This window comes from Nesoenas mayeri (genome assembly GCF_963082525.1).
Source record: "Nesoenas mayeri genome assembly, chromosome: 4".
Taxonomy (NCBI): domain Eukaryota; kingdom Metazoa; phylum Chordata; class Aves; order Columbiformes; family Columbidae; genus Nesoenas; species Nesoenas mayeri.
In genome coordinates, this window is record NC_137540.1 from 43213617 (window position 1) to 43233091 (window position 19475).

At 39.1% G+C, this 19475-nt stretch overlaps 1 protein-coding gene across 1 annotated transcript in view; it reads left to right on the top strand.

The window, feature by feature from the left end:
* Nucleotides 1-19475, top strand: part of WWC2 (WW and C2 domain containing 2) — a gene marked incomplete at both ends in the record, with an annotated part of 96993 nt that overhangs the window by 33005 nt on the left and 44513 nt on the right. Inside the window, 3 exons of the mRNA XM_080344230.1 lie at nucleotides 1632-1741; nucleotides 15012-15215; nucleotides 16249-16325. Of these exons, the coding sequence (XP_080200356.1) occupies nucleotides 1632-1741; nucleotides 15012-15215; nucleotides 16249-16325 (391 nt within the window). The remainder of the gene's footprint in view (nucleotides 1-1631; nucleotides 1742-15011; nucleotides 15216-16248; nucleotides 16326-19475) is intronic.

Genomic DNA, 19475 nt, shown 5'->3' on the forward strand with positions numbered 1-19475 from the left:
AATGATCTTCACACAGAAAAGATTTCTTCAGTCCTTGCTCTCAGGTATTATTTCCTTTCCAATTACATCTCGTAACTCTCTTTGCTTTCAACTTTTGTCTTGCTAATTTTCTCTTCCATTTAACTTATCTTCATGTCATGGTAATCTCATCCATTTTCCATATGTATTTTGAAAGAAAATATTGTTTATGTTGGGACATTTCTGAAGACCCAAAGCAGTCTAATATCACCCTGTGCTGGTTGCTGCTCAGTTGTAAAAGTCTACATCAGGCTCAAAAAATCTTGTGCTATTGAAAGACTCTGGAACAAAAAATAGAGTCATAGGAATGTAACACTCTTAAGTAATTGTGATCTTGTTATGTACAAACCTTTTCGTGTTTTAAAATCTATTCAGGAGCAGTTTTCCTGACATAGTTCAGATCTTAAGGCTGCAATGTCCAAGAACGATCCAGCAGAGCAGAACTTGTCCAGTACTGCCTGTATTTTGGGGTCTCTGTCTCCCTCTTCCTCTTTTGTTTAAGGTCCAGAGTAAGTCACTCAATTAGTTTTCCAGGTTTTTTTAGTGTCACTTTAATTTATGGAATGTCTGGGATGAGAGAGCGGCTGCTATTCATTCTCATGGTGTCTGATTTCTGACAGGTGATAACACCTGGACAGCACGTCCACATGGCCAGAGTGGTCTGTGGTCTCACCTACAGAATGAGCTATAATAGTAATAAGTCAGTATTTGATTAAAAATAAATTGATATGGAGTGCAGATGAAAAGCCAGGATAGTACTGGGATTATATCCTTCCTGTGGAGGTAGTTTAAACATCAAGTCTAAGTGAGGTGTGTATTTTTGATGAAAGTTGAATGCTTATGTAGAGTTATAAATGCATTTATTAGATACCATCTGGGCATGTTTATGCTAGTTTATGATTTCTGCTAGATGATGTTTCAAATATTTTTACTACTTGAACTACAAGACCTGTGTTTTGAGTTAATGTTAAAACATTAAGGCTAAGGATAACATTGAACTTTGTTGTTTTTTTTTTTTTAATTCGGTTTATGACACGTTTTATGAAAATCCACAATTGTAATGTAATTTGAGGTGAGACCTAACAGCAAGATGTGCCCTAGTAGTTGGCACAGGTTCACATGACTAACCAGGTTTACCAAGGGGCTGTTGCTTTTACATGATTGACGCTTCCTCTGAGCAGTCGTGTTCTGGAAACTCTGACATGGGTATCCGTGTTCCGTCCGCTGTGTGCTGTGGACAGTCTGGCCAAAGTTTGATTGTGTGCATCGTCCTGGCTTCCAAAGGCTTCTCAGAGCAGCCTTGCTCGGAGCAGTGCCGTGTCCGGGTTTAAAAATGAATGTCAGCAGTGGGAGAGGATACAACAGGTAGGCTTGGCTTACTACTACAGACCTGGTTTCTCCCTAGAGATCACTGGGAGGTTTAATGAATTCAGAAGGATGGAATAGGGAAAAACAAACCTAAAGCCTAAACTTTAAGAGGGATAAACCAGCTTGCTCCCTTTTCTCCCTGCTATATTTTTTTAGCTTCTGTCTTAATAGGTATTCGTATGGATAACAAACATATGTATGGAAGAGAGAAAAGCTATACCATTAACTTGTTTCTTTGGTTTTAGGTTAACAAAACCCTTGTCATTTGCGGATTGTGTTGGGGATGAGCTACCGTGGGGATGGGAAGCTGCGTATGATCCTCAGATTGGTGTATACTATATTGATCACATCAACCGTAAGTATTTTTCAGTTCACCATATTGATTATATAAGAAGGCTCATCATGATTTAGAGCTTCCTAAGTAGCTTTTAAAGCATGACTGAGAGTACGGAAAAATTTATTGTGAGAGAAGTGTAGTTAAAGTAACAATTTCTGATTTTCAGTGGACAAACTACCCCATTTGTATGCATGGTTTTGTTGGGGATGGTTGCAGATGTATTATAGCTGGCTCAAAATTATTCCTATGACTCTTCATCTTTTGCTGTGGAAGAAGTCCATGTAATGTGTAGTAAATAAAGATAGTTTACTTCTGTTGGTATCTGTAAAGTATATTACGTTTGGTGGCTATTAAATGTTCAGTAATGCACACTGGCAGAGAGAGTCTGTATGAGTAACAAAAACTGGCTTCAGTTTAACTACTGAAAGAAACTATTGTGGATAAGGTAGTAAGGAATGTGTGGGCTATTTGTAAAAGGGTTACAAGAAAATCTGCTGATACAAAATGACTACACCTAATTTTACATCTATTTTTTATTTGCATGGGAATTATGTCTAAGCCATAAAAAACTACAGCAAAATTTGAAATACAATGCTTGTTGACTTATTGAAATGAATATATTCCTGAAAGCATTTTAATCTTCTTTTTATAGGTCTGTTACTCCATATTAATTGACAAATTCCATTTGAGATCAATACCTGAATATACGTGCCCGCATCTGTGCTAGCAGTGCTATGTACTTAAAGAATGTTAAGGTGTCTGTGGCCATGTGAGATGCTTTAGGTTAGCAAAGCCAACTGCATGAGGTCAGCAGGTATGGCATGGACAATAAGAGACCAGTGGTCTTTTGGAACAAAGGTGGAGATGAGGCTCATTACCCTATGGCACTCTGAAATGTATGGGCAAGTGAATCAACTCTGAGATGTTTAAGCTGCTTTTTCAGTCAATAGTTCTATGGTCAATACAGCCTGTGTAATGTAAAGTGTGATGTAGCTGCCTGTTTGGGTGACTGCTTTGAAGAAGAGCTGATTTTGGCTCTTTTGGTTGGGTTGGACTGGGATGCTGATAACCAGAATGAGACATTAGACATCTACTGTGCTTATTGAACCACCTGCAGATAGACACCTAATCTTGAACTGAATCCCATCCAGTAACCTCAATTGGGGTTTTATAGCCCAGCTTTATTGGAATAGCAATGGGAGTCCTGTGATCTTATATGTGGTGTTAAATGTTTTTGAACTTTAAAAAATTAGGGACATACCTGGTCGAATTCAAAAGGTGAAGAAAGAAAAGGATTTCCTTCTGAATCTAAATGCGGTTATAGAAGGAAACTTGTCTTTAGCTTCTGCTTTGGCTAAAACTATAAAATTTAAAGCTATAAAATTTTGAGCAGGCAATCCACATTTCTGGGTGTTTTGAAAGTGTTTTCAGATTGCTACTCTTCGTCACTCTGATAATTGTGCTCTTTTATTCCATACATGCTCAAAACTTTTTGTCAGTTCTAAAAATCCCAGCCTTTTAGTTTTGTGCCTTAAAAAAGGGGGGGGGGGGGGGGATTAAATATTTTCCTTATGGTTAAATGCTATTTCTGTGCATTGAAGGTGAATTCCTGAACACTACCAGCTGTTCGTGGGTTGAAGTTCTGCTTCACACATGTGTAAACTCTTGAGGCTTGGACAGCATTGTCCTGGAATTCTCTTGACATTCGTTAATATGCTGCAAACACTGATGTTTTACTTAATAGAGGAGTTGTGTACATCCATCTGTACACATCTTTCTGTGGCTGGGCCAAATAAGTATGATTAGCTAGGTTTCTTTATATTATGTTACTGTGTATGATGGATGACAAAGTGGTATACTTCGATATAATTGAACTGTTTTCCATCGATTGTTCAGTTGTGCATTTGGTTTCTGTTACGGTAACATACACGTTGCGTTGTAGCGATTTAAATGAAACTTATTATTTTGTAAAATGGTGTATTTAAGTTTTGTGTGCTGTATTTTGCAGTGTTTTGGTGAGAGTACTCGAGTCAATGGCAGGTAAACTGCTGAAGTGTTTAATGAGCAGATCATTTGCCTGATGTGCGAGGTGTGGAGATTATAACTTCTGCTTCATCTCACTGGAGCACATGTGTTGTTTTGATGCTATTGAAATTTTGGTATGGAGGTCACTAATAATTAGGGAGGGAAAAAGCCTTTCTAGAGAGTGTTTTTTGCGCCTGCTTACTGCTTTATTAGCAGTGCAATAATTCAGATGTGTTGAATACGCTTTTTGGATTTGAAATGTTAAAATACTCAGTCAGAACAATGGGTATGTTAGAATGAGGAAGATTCCTTTACTCTTTTACCTGCATCAGTTTTGATTTTGTTAATTCTTTCTTTTATTGGACCAAGAAGTTCAGTGAGAGAGAAAAAAACTGCATGCGCTGGTAGGAGAAGGACCAGATGGGTAGATGCCTGAAAAACAGGTTGGATGACATGGAATTTTAAGACTGTAAATGGCAGCTTGAGGGATAGTGCCCTGGGAAGAAATCTGCTCCCATGTATTAAGTAGGGAGAGTTGACTAGAAACGTTTCATGTTCACTGCCTTCTGCCTGGATTCATTTCAGCAAAATGTTTGAAGGAAGGCCCATTGATTCTCTTCTCTTGCATCCCATAATTAATTACTCTGAACAGCTTTTCTATTATCTGCTCTTTTCCCCCTTCTCTCTTCTTTCTTTTCCCCCTTCTCTCTTCTTTCTTTTCCCCCTTCTCTCTTCTTTCTTTTCCCCCTTCTCTCTTCTTTCTTTTCCCCCTTCTCTCTTCTTTCTTTTCCCCCTTCTCTCTTCTTTCTTTTCCCCCTTCTCTCTTCTTTCTTTTCCCCCTTCTCTCTTCTTTCTTTTCCCCCTTCTCTCTTCTTTCTTTTCCCCCTTCTCTCTTCTTTCTTTTCCCCCTTCTCTCTTCTTTCTTTTCCCCCTTCTCTCTTCTTTCTTTTCCCCCTTCTCTCTTCTTTCTTTTCCCCCTTCTCTCTTCTTTCTTTTCCCCCTTCTCTCTTCTTTCTTTTCCCCCTTCTTATAATGTCAATTCTTAAAAAAAATTTAAATCAATGCATATTTTTAAATAAAAATAAATATTTTCCCAATCTGTGTAATTACCTGTCTCAGTCCTTTACCTTCCCTTCTCCCATACAAACCTGAGCAAAGCCTGTTTTCCTTAGCTGCTGGGAGAAACTCAGTTTCTCCTCCACAGTGGGGAAGAGTTGGCTGTGAGCAGTCTGCAGTTGTAAAACACTCCTACAGACGTGAGGAACTTGCTTTTGGTGTCAATATGTCTAAGTGTAATTTGTTTGGTTTTGTCATCACACATTTTCTATAATTTTATATATTTGTATTAAGTTTGGGGTTTTTTTATTTTGGTTTTGTTTTTTTTTTCAAATACGGTGTTTGTGGTTTGTTTTTGTGTTTTCCTAGCTCTTACTGATTGTCTTAGAGCTTTCTCATGATCCTTTTGGATGAGGTAATACGCTTTGAGAAACACTGACTGAGGTCATTACCTTCTGAATATATTACCCCAATTAAGAGTTTTAATGTGATGCTTTCAGCTTCAAGGGAGACCAGATTACGGGCCATCTGGCAAGGCAGAACATGCATATGATGTGGGTAGCTAATACCATAAGAACCTAAATGCTTACCCTGTGGTTCAGTAGCACCCTTTGTAAGAAGGATGACTGAAGGGATATTATTTGATGGTCAGGGACTGGGGTGTTCCTTTTGTGCAGAATCCATCTTACTGTGGTTTGGGAGAGTCAAAAATTTTTATAGCTTACACTATTCACTCTTACAGTCATTATTGCTTGTATGTACTCATGTATTTATCTACTTCAGCTGTCTAATTTGCCAACATTTACTAATTTTGCTAAATAACATAGTCAGGAACTCAAGGCAATACTAAAAATAACACAAACCTATTACTCTATTTTGTATATCTACAGGCAAAGTCATCACTGTCACATTTTTCCAATTCTTTTGCAGGCTTTTCAACATCAGGCGTTAAGTGGCTAAGATGCAAACGTTTATGCTCTTAGAGCTTGGATTTGCAAACACTTTTAAGCTGATATAATCTCTGAAAGAATTGGTCCTACTCTATTGCTACCTCTGGCCTTTTGTTCTGTTCCTGCAATGTTTTTGCTTATACTGGCATGAACATTTCCATGGCCAGACAGTGAATCAGATCAGGGAGCTGATTCGAGTTGAAACTAATCTGATATGGAAAAAAAAAAGTTGCTGTTTGTTCTCCTTTCCACACCCCTATTTATGAGAGCAAGAGAGGGAAGGTGACCTGGGAATGCGAATGGTCAGGTGGAAGAGACAGGGGACAGCTGCTTTTCATGGTAGCACTGGTTAAAGGTATTTTAAAATTACAGCCTTGAACTTCCATCTGTACAGGTTTGCCAGGAAGCAGTTTTGACTCTGGGGCTGTGATTTGCAGGTGCACTTCTCGTGTGGTGGCAGCTGATGCAGATGTCATTGTTTGCTCTGATTCCTGCTCCTACATTGTCTCAGCATGAGGATGTGTAGTAAACGCAGACAACGGGGAAGCTCTTGGCTTTCTGCCGCGTGTGAGTTGTCATTCCCCTCCTTCCCTTCCCCACAGCCACTCAGGTTTTCTGATCCAGATTGTTGCATGGGATGTGTGTAGATAAACAGCTGTGGAGGTAATGGGAGCAAGAAAGGGAAGCTTCTACTTCTGGCTTGACATGAGTCTGTGGGAATCCTGAGCTGGGTGGAACAAGTTCTGTCTTGCCTTCAGCACCCTACATCTTCCTAAATAATTTATCCTCTTTACTTCCAGTTCTTATTTTCAGGCTCAGGAATAACCAGGCAAGTGGTTTTCTTCATTGCATTGGTCTAGTTATCCTATAAAACACATACTCTGCTTTTAGCAACGTTTAGTGACAAAGGTAACAGGAACTGAATCACAGCATTTAAAAGATAAGGATGGGAAGCAACAACTACTCCTAGCCCAGTTGTATTTCAGACCATCACAATCGCTTTCTTTTTGCCACTCTGTACTTTGTATTCAATATGGTGATTTTTCTCCCTGCCCTCCACCCCCAGAACTTTTCTTCAGAACAGAGTTAGACATCTGCCTTCTCTGCTTCTGCAGCTGCTCCACACTTAGTTTTAGTTGTCCTCTTTGGAAGCATGAATGCACTTTTCCGAGGGACTGCATTCTACTACTGTTTTGTCCTCAAAGAAAAAGAAAATTGGGTCAGAATGATGCTAAAACCTCAGGAAGCATAGAGGTAGAGGGATTTGTGTTTGCTTAGCTTGACCATAGAATTCACTGGAGGTCTTCATTTCCGCACTTGGTTTCCTTTCTTCTGAAATGTTCAAAGCCTCGCTATTTACTTACACCATTTGGCACTCGTAACACAATATTATAACTACAGGTATTCTATTTCTTGCTGTAATCTTAAAGGCTTTCAAGCCAGTTTGCACCTGTGAACTGGTTTATCTAACACGGGAATTTTTATAGATAGCCTGACTCTTCTCTATTCCAGCCTGGGACTGTAGTACATCTGCATCTATGAAAGTACGCCAGACTGCTTCAGAAAAGGGAGAAATCTGAAAATCCCACCATGAGTCAGCAGTTACCATTAACTTGAGGGAGCTGAATGATGTATCATGATCATAAACATGCAGTGTTTGTTCCCATGACCCATCACTGTCTTCTAAGCAAGTGGTGACATGCAGGCATTTGGGAAACAATTGTGAAGCCTCTTCACTGTCACCAAACACACGGTGAAAACCTAAGAGCAGTATATTTTATCTTGAATCTTATTTACAGGTAAGTATCTTCTCTGTGCCCTGACTCCCGGAAGGGATTAGGGTAATCTGGTGCCGTGCTGGCTGCAGAAAGAGGGCTCGAGCAAGGAAACCTCTGAATTCAAGATGATTTTAGCTGCTGACTTTTATGTAAACATCATACTTCTCTGTTTTTCTTATGTCTCAGTTCTGATTGCCATAGCAGTAGAACATTACCTACTTACTGTATAACATAGAGCAAAATGCTCTGAGTTTCTACTGCATTTGACTGAAATATATGAGCATATGCTACCCAATACCTAGAGGAAACTAATGTGCCGTAAGGATAACATACTTAATATTTCTTCGTAAAAATTTCTGAATAAATATTTCTTGGAAATCTGCTCATGCTTGCACAATGTAGCTGGAAAATTTTCTCTCATTACTCAAATTCAAGCACAGAATCATTTCATGGAGAAGTGAAGAAGGTGTCTGGTAGAGAGAGACATTTTTGTGTGCAGGCTCCGTGGCAGGAAACAAACTGTAGAGGGCTTGGTTGAGAGCATACTCTGAATAACCTAATTTTCCTCCATGTCTCTCTTTATAACCCATATTCCATCTTATTATGTGGTAGATCGTGATTTTCTATGAGTATCCAGCAATGTGTTAGATCATTTTTAAGACACTGTATATGTCATCTTGTTGGGCTGCATGGTCTTACTGAAACTGCTGTCTCTGTAATGTGCTATTCTTTATTTTTATGTACCGATTGAACAAATATATCAGTGTGAAATGATGTAGTATTTGTTTGTGAGTTCTTCCTCTAATTTTTGGGTATGAATTGCCTTTTTTTTTTTTTTTTTTTGAATGTGAATTGTAAGTATTTTTAAAAGTGGGGGGAGGGGGAAGCAATAAGAAAAAAAAAAAAGGCATTCAGAAAGCCTCTGGTATGTAAACAATAAAGTGCATTCCTTAAGCTAGTCAGTAACACTTGGTTATTCTCCCTGACACTAGTGCTGGTACATTTGCTCCTTTGCTGTTCATTAGGACTTGCATCTTAATTGCCTACAATATTTGTTATGCCAGTTGAAGTACAATAAAGTGATATTTGCACTCTTTTTTTCTTAAGTGTACCTTTTTCTGATTGCAGGCAAGAAGTACTGGAGATTTGAAAGCCAGTTTGTTTATCATGAAACGTGGGATATACTTGTAGAATAAACATATCCGCAGGGATTACATAACATTGTTGATAAAATTGCTGTCACCACCCGGCACTGAGCTAACTTGCATTATTCTGTGGTGGTTGATAGCAGACACCATTTTTCCTCTTCTGATGTTTTATGTTTCCACCATCTTGAAACATTTTTGTGTGAGATACCGTTGATATCTTGATTCTCCTTTGCTGTGACTGGCTCAGTTTGGCTTACCCTCAGCATGCAGTAAGCTGCTTCCCAGGTATCCCCTCCTCCTCAAACCACCTCTGTGGAGCAGGATGTAATCCTGTCACAGCAGAGACATGGGGGGCTGTTAAAAAAACAGTCTGGATTGAGCTTGTGCACTTTTTTGAGCCACTGGGGTTCAGGAGAAGCACCTGTGTTACTCGAAGATGGGATTTTGTTTGGTTGGAGGTAGTAGTCCTGCAATTATTATGCAAGACAACCAGAGATGTCGGGTGTAATGGAATTATCTTTTCATCACTTACTGTTTCAGGCAGAGATATTGCCACCCTGACACAGAGTGCCTGGCTGAGCTGTGACATGGTGAAGCCCAGAGCACAGCCAGCTGTGTGGCCACAGACTTCTGTGGTGGTCAGAACCTCTTTTCAGGGCTCAGCCACTGCAGTTTGCCACCTCTTGTCTTGTAGCCCTGTTTTCCAGGTCTGGAAACTTTCCTGTAAGTTGTATATGAGGGAGAAGGTGCATGGTATTGATGCGTAGATCCATATTTAAGATTCTAGTGGATGAACAGATCTGTAAGTGGGCTTGCTGCTGCCAGAAAAAAAAGGATGTCTAGTTCCTTCCCCAGCTGGATTCTTCTTCCTTTATACTGGCTCATTGGATCTTTGGTGACATGGCACAACTCACCTAACCTGCCAGAATGTGATGTATCTTCATGTTACCTTTTGGAACCAGTTGAGTGTTTGGGTGAGTTTCGTGCTTTGTGCTGGGTTGAGCGAGCACCAGAGACTCTGCGAGACACAACATGGGAATGTGTAGTGTTGGGGAGTGTGGGTTGAGGTGACATGGTGGAAACCATCCCTGCCAAAAAGGAGGGCTGTTACAGCAGCTCCAGCTGTGGCACACAATGTCCTGTTGCTTTCATCCTTACAGATCTTAGATCTCTGGTCCTTGTTTCTAACCAGGTCAACCACTTTCCCTTGGAATAGTTGCTCTTCTGAGGCGATGATTCTGCTACATTTACAAACTGAAAAAATACAGTCATATGTTTAAAAAGGTGAAACTCCTCTCTTCAGGGTGAAAAGTATAATGTCACAATTTCGTCTCCTCTTGCTATGTGTGTATCCTCAAGTAGCAATCTAACATCTCCAGCATTTTTTTAGTGGGAGCTCTTGAGGGTATTCATGCTCTGTGTTGCCTAAATGCAACGTGTCTGACCGAGCACTGTTTACATGTGGGTCATTCTAGGGCCAATCAATTCTATTGTTTTGTTTGGCAAGGGGAGATGTTGGAAAACTATTGCTTCCACATATTGTTAATCCTGTAGTAAAATGTCCAATTCTCTCTTGTCTAGCAGTAGGGCGTCAGGGAGCCATTCCCTTCCCTGTGGGATTTTCTAGTGGGATTTTAATTTCATGTACTTTAGGGAAATACTGCTGATAAGGTAATAGTTTCCTTCTGTTCAAGTAGACTGTAAAACATTGGCAGAGCTTCTTGATAGAAGACAGGAACATAACATATGAAAATATCACATTTTAAAAAAATGGCATGCCTGACTATTGTCTGTATCCTATGTATAATATATATCTTATGTATAATTATACAGAGCATGCATAATGTTGATGCCCTTGAAGCAAACTCTAGCCAAAGGAATAAATGAAACTCTCAAGGTGTAAAGTCAGTCCTGGCATTTTGGCTTTGAATTATTGTTCGGGCCAAATTCTTTGCCGAATTTAAGTGTATCAAACCTGGCTGGCAGGGAGCCAGGAAGGGTGCATTTCACAGGGGCAGTGTGATTAAAGCCAGCACAGCTCGCCCTTCTGAGCTGCAGGGCTGTGATCATCTCAGTGCACAGGAACATCCTTGGGTGGAGCTTGTACGGTCCTGCTGGGCGAGACCTCAAGTGTTTTCCATCTCACAGAATTTCCCCCCAGCATGAGTAGTCACTCAGATCTTTAAAAATAGGAGGAAATACACTACTTGTATTTTTTTATGAATCTATTAACTATGCACTTGCAGTAATTTGTTTAAAGTTAAGTCAATTGGTTTTAAATCAAGATCTCTTAATAGAATTGGGTAATTTTGATCTGCAAGTGGCTTTGCCAAATGACGCTAAAACAAGTTAAATTAGGAATGTGTAACCAGAATATTAGGTGCACCACCATCCCCTCATCCTGTTAATATGGATTATTGTGATTGGACAGAGAAAGTTGGTATGTAATTTCTTTTATTTTTTATTTTAATCTAAGCAGTGCTTTTGATAGAGCCCGATGTACAACTGTAAGTTTTTTAATGATCCATTTTAAGAGGATTCCTTTAGTTTATATGTAAGTTCATGCCACAGAAAACCATAGCCAGTATATCATTTTCATTTTCTGTACAAGAAACAACTGAATTCTTGAATTTAACTATCTAGTGATGCAGAAAGTGTTGGAGAGGTCATGCTCGGTGATTTGTTTGCTCTCCACTGCTGATGATTGAAGTCCAGTTAGCAATTTCTAGAACAGATACAACCCACAGCTCTGGCTGGTGTTCATAACCAGCGCTTACTCCTCACCTGACCAGCAGAAACAACATCATCTCATCTGTCTGGCAAGCAATCTGTCTGTTGCATGATTAGTACCTGCTGCAGATGAGGTTGTAAGGCATCCTATTGCAGTCACCAGTGGAAACATTTATGTGCCCTAAAAAAGGGAATGACACCTCCCAAGTTTGTTTTACATCAGCTGTTGAATAATAAGGGTAGGAAACTGTTTGGATGTTCTTTGTGGTTTAAATCACATTCTTTGGTTTAAGTGTGAAGGGCTTCACATCTCATTTTGAAATGTTCAGCAAGCTGTTCCCTCAATGATATGCACGTAACTATCCCAATAATATTCTTGTGTATACAAGTTTGACCTTAACAGCAGGTGCTTAAAACATTCTTGTCCAAGGAAAAAAATCCTTACCTTTGTGAGGTTTTATTCTGAGAAGTATAAATATTTGGTTTTGAAAAAACTCTACTTTTAAAAAATTTTTATTGGCTCTTGGAAGATGGATGTGCTCAAATGAACATGCTTTTCAAAATGCAGCACTACGGTACCAGAAATATTATCCATAGTTGTCTTTTTTTTTTTTAAATCTGTGGGGTAAACCTACTCATTAAAATTGAGATAACTGAAAATTAGGGATGAACAAGCAGATGGTGCTGCTACACAGGCACGTGTTTATAGTTATACATATATCTGAACAACTTGGCAAATAAATTATATGCTTTTTTGAGTTTTCCAGTTCATAATATTTAAGAAAAATACTCCAGAGCCTTCTCTGCTTGGTAAAAGTTGAGTAACAGTTCTGCGATAGTCATTCCAGTACTGCTTTGCTTTTTCCAGAATTAAGTATTTTCCTAGCTGCATGTTCCTTCCAAAATGAAATACATGCAGATAGAATAGCTAAGAATAATTTGACCAGTCAATGTACCTATACGGGCAAATACCCAAACGTCAGTACACTGCAGTTAACAGTGTGCAATTTTTAAAAAGCAGGGTCACCTTTAACTCACTTATGACTCTCGGTATAAAAGATTTCAGCTCATGTAATCATAGTATTGTTCTGCACATGCAGCCTGGGGAAGCAAAAAGAAAATGTTTGATTGTATTTGTCAGCAGTACAAAATGATCTGCTGTTGATCAGCTTTGTCCTTCTCTTGCAGTCACAAGGACAGGGCATCTGTAGGCCACATTTTAGGACTCTGCAGGCTACATTTGGTCTTTGGGCTGCATGTTGAGCAATCCTCCCTTAAAACCTACAAGGCAATTACCTGCAACATGCTTGAAGATGAGACCTTCCAATCTTGTAAGATTATTTGGTGGCTGCTGGTTGCACTCGTAAAACGCAATCACATCATTACATTCTTGTAAAAAAACAGCATAACTGCTTTTATCCTATTTGATCATTGACCCATGAGAATCCTGCTTCATGTTCTTCATCCTGCTTCGCAGAAAAGGACACCTCTGGATACCAGCACTTCTTATCTTGTCTAAATAACTGTGAATGTGGAGGTGTGTTAAAGTACAGCAGCAATAAGTGGCCACAGATGGGGACATGTGTTGACCATTTAGGAGAGAAAAGGGACCAATTTGCTTCTTTGTGTACCCAATATCTTTGTGGGAAAGAGCAGGTAGCTATAAACTTGGATATATATATGCGTGTGTCCGTAACTGTAGTTAGTTTTTTGGGAGAGAGTGTTCCTGTTGGGATTATTGGAAAACCAACTGTGTATAAAGCTTCTCTGCTTTAATCTTTTATGCACTGCACTTGATTTTACATGATTTATGCTCTCTATGTATCTATTTTGTACATCTGAGAAATACCTTTCCCAAGTATAACAGAAATGCAAAGGCTTGTCATGTTTCTAAATGGGGGAGTGGGGTGGGTATGTATATTTATTTGTTTTTAAAAGCATCAGTAGTTCCACAGGCATTGTCAGTTCAGGATTCTGCAGGATTAGTTTTATGTGATGCTCCTTTTTATTTGCTTGTCTTTTGTTTTATGTGATATTAAGACCAAAAAAGGCTTTTGAGAAACTGGTAGTCAGTCAATATGGGAAATTGTTATTAACCAGAGCCTGTCCTGATTAGCTTTGCTGTTACAAGATCTTTTTTCATCTATGGAGCTGAAAGAGTGCCTTCTCCCCAAGAGTGCACTTCAGCTGCAGGTGAGAGCAATCAGGTTGGTTGTGCTGCAGTTCTTTTTCCCCCCATGCCTTCAGCCACATGTTCCGTTTCCACACACCCCCCAGCATTGGTTCTCACTGTAAAGCAATTTAAAGAACTGCCGCTAAAGTGGTAGAAATCTGACCCAGAGAATAAACTTACCTCCTCCCTTTTTTTTGCAGAAAAATTCTGAAGTAAATACTCTGCAATTAAATACTTTGGTACTGAATGTCACTTTTTATCTCTGATCTATGTAGATTTACAGTATGTAATTTACAAAGAAAATGCAGCGTGGTGCATGTTTGCATTTAGATTTCCAACTTTTCGTGGCTATGTCTTATGAGAATGTTTTTGTATTTCTCGCTTTAAAGGAAGAATATTCATTGTACAGCTTCAAAAACTGCTGAACTAAGTCAGGAAATACTAATGATAAGATTGAACTTTCAGCATTAGCTCTTCCTCTTTGGATGTTTATATTAAAAAAATACATAAAAAATCTTAAAACCTATAATTAGATTGATCTTATCACATACTTTCTTAATATATATCACTTCATTATGTCTAATCCTTTCGTCTACACATTCTATGTAATTCTGTCTCCTGTATGGCCATGGTTGCTGGAGTTAAAATGGTTGACCTCAAGCCCTTTGCAAATTAAGGGCTTGTTCCAGCTCACTCATTTATGTTACCTGGGCAGTCAGTGGGAAGCAGCAGACACCTCAGAAAGGCAGTTTGGTCCCGTTTATCTTGGCACCTGTCTTTGGTGGAGCCAGGTGCCCTCTGAGGGCAGCCCTCGCTGTCTGTTGACCACAAAAGAGAGTTCTGTCTTAGCTCGGATACTTAGCTGTGGTCAGGGTAAAGTGAGGTGAGATGATCTGGAGAGTTAATACTCTGGTAGTTCAGTTACAGGGAAAGTTCAGGGAGGGAAAGGAGAGAGATAACTGCTATAAAACATAAATAACATATGGCTGTAAAAATTAATGAAGTGGAGAGGAGGGGGTGTTGAAAAAATATAATAGCCGGGATTACTTTTCATTTTTGTTCAGAAATGTGTTCAAGATGTTGTTGAAAGACTTTTTTGATTCCATCATTTCTGAGTACTGTGGTGCAGTTTTTTTTTTTTCTTGAGTTTTAGGATGTTATTAATTCAAGGTTGAAGATGTAGGAATGATCTACATAAGCATTTACCTATTGTACCCTAATTCCTAGTTTTGCAATTGATCCCTTAAATACTTTTCTCGCACATGCTATTGTGGCAAAGAAAAACTTAAATAAAATTGAGTATCTCCTTACCAAAGACAAGCTATGATTTATACTTCTATAACTGTGGATTACAGGCAAAGAAACAATTCAGTTGCCAATGGATTTCAGCAGAGGTCTCTTTAAATCCTTTCTTTTTCTCCTATAAAGAAACAACACAAATAGAAGATCCCAGGAAACAATGGAGGCAAGAACAAGAGAGAATGTTAAAAGATTATCTTATGGTAGCCCAGGATGCTCTGAGTACTCAGAAAGAGCTGTACCAGGTGAAGGAGCAGAGGCTGGCACTTGCACTGGATGAGTATGTACGGTTGAATGATGCCTACAAAGAAAAATCAAGCTCTCGTACAAGCTGTAAGTACAGTAGAGAATACAATGTAACTTCATTGATCTGCACCTTGCAGGGGGTCTTGTTTCTCTTTAGGATGAGTTTTCAAGGTTTGCTATGAACACCTTGTACTCTGGCTTTTTTAGAGATATCATCCCTACTTCCTTTTTTTTTCTTTTTTCTTTTTTAAAATATATATAAAGATATTCTGCTGGAGAGAGCCCTCTTCTCTCTGATACAATTGAACTGCTTTGAACCCTGGTTTGGAACAGCTGGCTCTGAAAACTGTTTTTCATGCAGTTTGTCAGAACAAAATTCTGCCCAATCTAGGTTCAAATAGGATCTCTTGCACCTCATGATGCATACTGCAATGACCCAACTGTGTTGACAGCTATCTGCAACAGACCAAGGAGGGAATTTGTTGCTGCTTTATGAGAAAAGCATACAATGATTTTGTAGCCTGTGTGCAGTGATCAGGGGTGAAGTAGAGATACACGTAGAGGTACATACTACAACACTGGGCAAGGAATTGGCATGCAGTAAAGTGCTGTCAGAGGCTTGTTGTTGGCCAGACATCTCTCTCAGAAGCAGATGGTATGATAAAAGTAACATGTACAGCTGTGGAGGAACTGAGTGGCAGACCTCTGAGGCTTCTGAATAAATCTGCTTCTCAGAAATCTCCTTAGAAGGTTACAGCTTCCAGGAAGGGGTGACCATGAGATGGCTGAGCTAGAAGAGTGGGAACAGAAAGCAAGGGAAAGAAGGCCAGGGAGAATGAGGTGGTACTTTAGGATCCTGGGACAGGCAAAGGAGGAGAGATACCAAATAATAGTAAGGGAATAAAGGGGGAAATTTTGATTATTCATTAATTATATCCATCCTGCAATGCTGGCTACTCTATAACAGGCTATTCATATATATATATATGAATTATTATTATATACACACATAGTATTATATGTGTTTCTGCACTTTGTAGTTTTAGATCAATGTGGATTCATTGAGGAAGGGACTAATTAATTATTTAAAAGTACTTAAATATTTGTCTTTTTTCTTAAGTATTCTCAGGCTCCTCATCAAGCACAAAGTATGACCCTGATATTTTGAAGGCTGAAATCTCCACTACAAGATTAAGGGTGAGAGTGATTAACTTATTTATTTCTATACTGTGTGCGAAGTTTATGACTATGGAATGCAAAGCTTAATCTAGCCAGAGGCATCCTGTACCCTGATACTGAAACCTCCTAATATTCTCATTAAATACCACTCAGAGGTTTTTAATGAATTTTTGGAGCTCTCTGTTACTTTCAGGTAATCCATTTTGGAGTAATTTTGGCAGATATTCTAGTTAGATCTGGTTTAAATAAAGCTGATAACTATTTTCACTTGTATGCTTTTGTTTTTAAAAGGAAGAATAGAAAACCTTAGGTGAAAATAGAAAAGTAGTAGGCCAAGGTGAGCTGCAGCTAGATGACTGTTTTTACGCAGTTTGTCTTCCGTGAGAAATGCACCATTAACTACATGAACTGCCTCACAAACTTATGTTGGTTTAAAAAGCACTTTTCAATAGTGGTGTGAAACTTCACTCTATTTTGTCAAAATGGAAGAGTTCAGATAAAGAATGAGTTTGTGTTCATATTTTGAAATTGCTGCCAAACAAAAATCAATTATTTGGTTAACTCTGTCCAGTATGGTAACTAACAGACTCCATGTAAAGAATTTTCATTCACAGGTTAGTGTGTACTGAATTAATTGTGAATAAGGAGGCGATGGTGTGGAGGGCATTTAAAATCTTTATAGGGAGTGCATTTATTTAAGCTGTGGCATATAATGCTCTATGGATAGCCTGAGCTTTTGGTAGTTTGTAATGAAAAAAATTAGATCAAACCACGGAGGTTAAAAAGGCAGCACCTCAGAGCATGGTCTTTTGATGATGGCTGGAACACAGACACTGCAATACAGATGCTGCAGGAGCAGGAGCAGTGCAAAGCAACAGCAGTTTATCAGCTCTTCCATTGCCCCCTCCTGGTTTCCTCACAGACCAGCACTCGTAGAAGCTTCCCAGAGTAACATCCTTCCTCCTTCACCGGGAGTAAGAGTTATGATGAGGAGTCTTAAATAATTAATGTTTAAAAGGAACTGTGGAATAGCTCATTCAAATTTTAAAACCCAGTATAAATCAGGGAGGATGGAATAGACCATAAAACTGGTGTCTGGATGTTGCCCTCCTGACTGCTTGTACACTTGTTCATCCTTACCCACCTCAGTTTGTAGTCCCTTGTCCTTTAAGGAGAAGGGACGGTGGTTAGTGAGAAAAATTATTTCAGCTCTGGAGGAGGTGGGAAGAAAAATTTTTAAGTTTAGTAGGGAGAATCAACAGCAGTAAAGACCCTGTCAGGAGCAAGAATGAAAAGACAAGGCGAGAGCTTCTTTCTGAAACGAGTGGAGCAGTAACAGATGTTCCCTTTGGCAAGGGGATCACTAGTATATTTGGGAAATTAACAGTGTTCTTGAAGAACAAAACACAGGATTGAATTTAAATATAGTCACAAGTCAAAGAGGGGAAAACTCAGACGTGGTCCTGTGCTCAGTTTTTCCGGTGGCTTAGATCTGTTCACCTCCCAGCTCAAGATGAAGGAACACTGGATCACCTTTTGGCTGCAGATTTACAATTTGTCTGTTCACTGAGAAGAGCAGGTGTGTTAATCACAGTAATTCATTTTCTGGAGGTGCTTTCCTCTCTTCATTGTTCCTTGGAGTCAAGGAACCCAATATCCTACTGGTTCCAAACACCTGATTTATTGGCATTGCAAAGTCCAAGCTGCATATGTGCCTAAAATAGGTGACCTGAATCTTGTCTGCAGAGTTTAGAAGGGTGCAGTCCAAGAATGTCTGTGTCAGCATAAAGTGTGTTGTCATCCAAAGCCACTGGATATGAAAATCATTGAGGTAAGAAAAAGGGGAACCCTGTAATTCTAGGACTGGAAAGTGGTTTTCACAGAAGATGGCAAGAGAGGTATGACTATTATCATAGTTTACCCTTGTTGGAATGTTTGAGGATGCTTGCTACTGTGCCACCTTTTGGCATTTTACACTATATGCATGCGTGGACTTAATGGGAAACAAAGTTAGTCATTAGGAAGCTGCTAGCTAGCTATTTAGAATTTGCACATTGTTTAGTGAACTATTAGGTCAGATGTACTAAACCTGTTTCTCACACTGGCCAAGGCTTTACTGGTATCATCAGGTTAATGGTGGCTGAAGGGGGGAAAATCGGCATTTGAGGAAGTTCTGAATGGGCCTTTGGCCTTTTCCTTGTTAGCTGTGCTTAATATATGCGTGTGGAGCCTTTTGGATAAATGAATTGCCTGTTGTGCAATAGGTTGTGGAGAAAATATGACAGAAATCAGACAGCCGTTAAATGAAATAAGCAGAAGAAAGACCTTTCTCGTTAGATCAGAATTGAAGGATCTGATCCTGCAGTGGACTTTGGGACTTTAATTAGTAATCAGATAATTCAAACAACACATATATCATCACAGTATGTTTATGCATATGCAGTGTGTAGGGGATGCACCTTTATAAAATAACAAGGTGGGGCTGTCGCTGTTGTTCCCTTAGTACTTGAGCACTGAGAACAGCAGAGGTTTAGTGCAGGAGACGGCTTGAAGGTGCAATTAGGAGAAAGAAGCGAGAGGCCTGTCAGGTGACTGAAGATGATGTGCAGAAGCAGTAGGAAGGGGTTGAAGGATAAAACAAGTGAAGAGTTGTGAAAAAGTGGGAATTATATGAAAGTTTTGAAGGAGAAGACAAGGAGCATGAGAATAGCTTAATGTAAGTATGATGCAGTAAACAGAGTTTGTATTATGATGTAGGTCACGTCCTTCTAGGATAATGTGCCTAACTCACATTTCTTTATAATGAAATGATGATGAATTATGGCAGAGGACACTCAGAAGATGATCTTGAGGAAAAACATAAGGGTTTCTGAGAGATCCAGTCCTCTAAGTTGAAATCAAGTGTGCTTTCTACTATTGCTAATAATTATCATTTCTGATTTAAGAAAAAAAAAAAAGTTGTGTGTGTTTCTGAGAAAAGTTGGGACTTCTTCATATTTGACACAGTATTTTACCTGGACCACAGAGGTGATATCTGTTCATTTTCTATAACCTTGATCAGAACACTTAAGAGATTATTCTTGGGGTTTTTGTGCTAGTGAAGGAATAAATAGTTAAGGAACACTGAATGTGAAGAGACATTGCCTATTTATCATGCTAACTATTCAG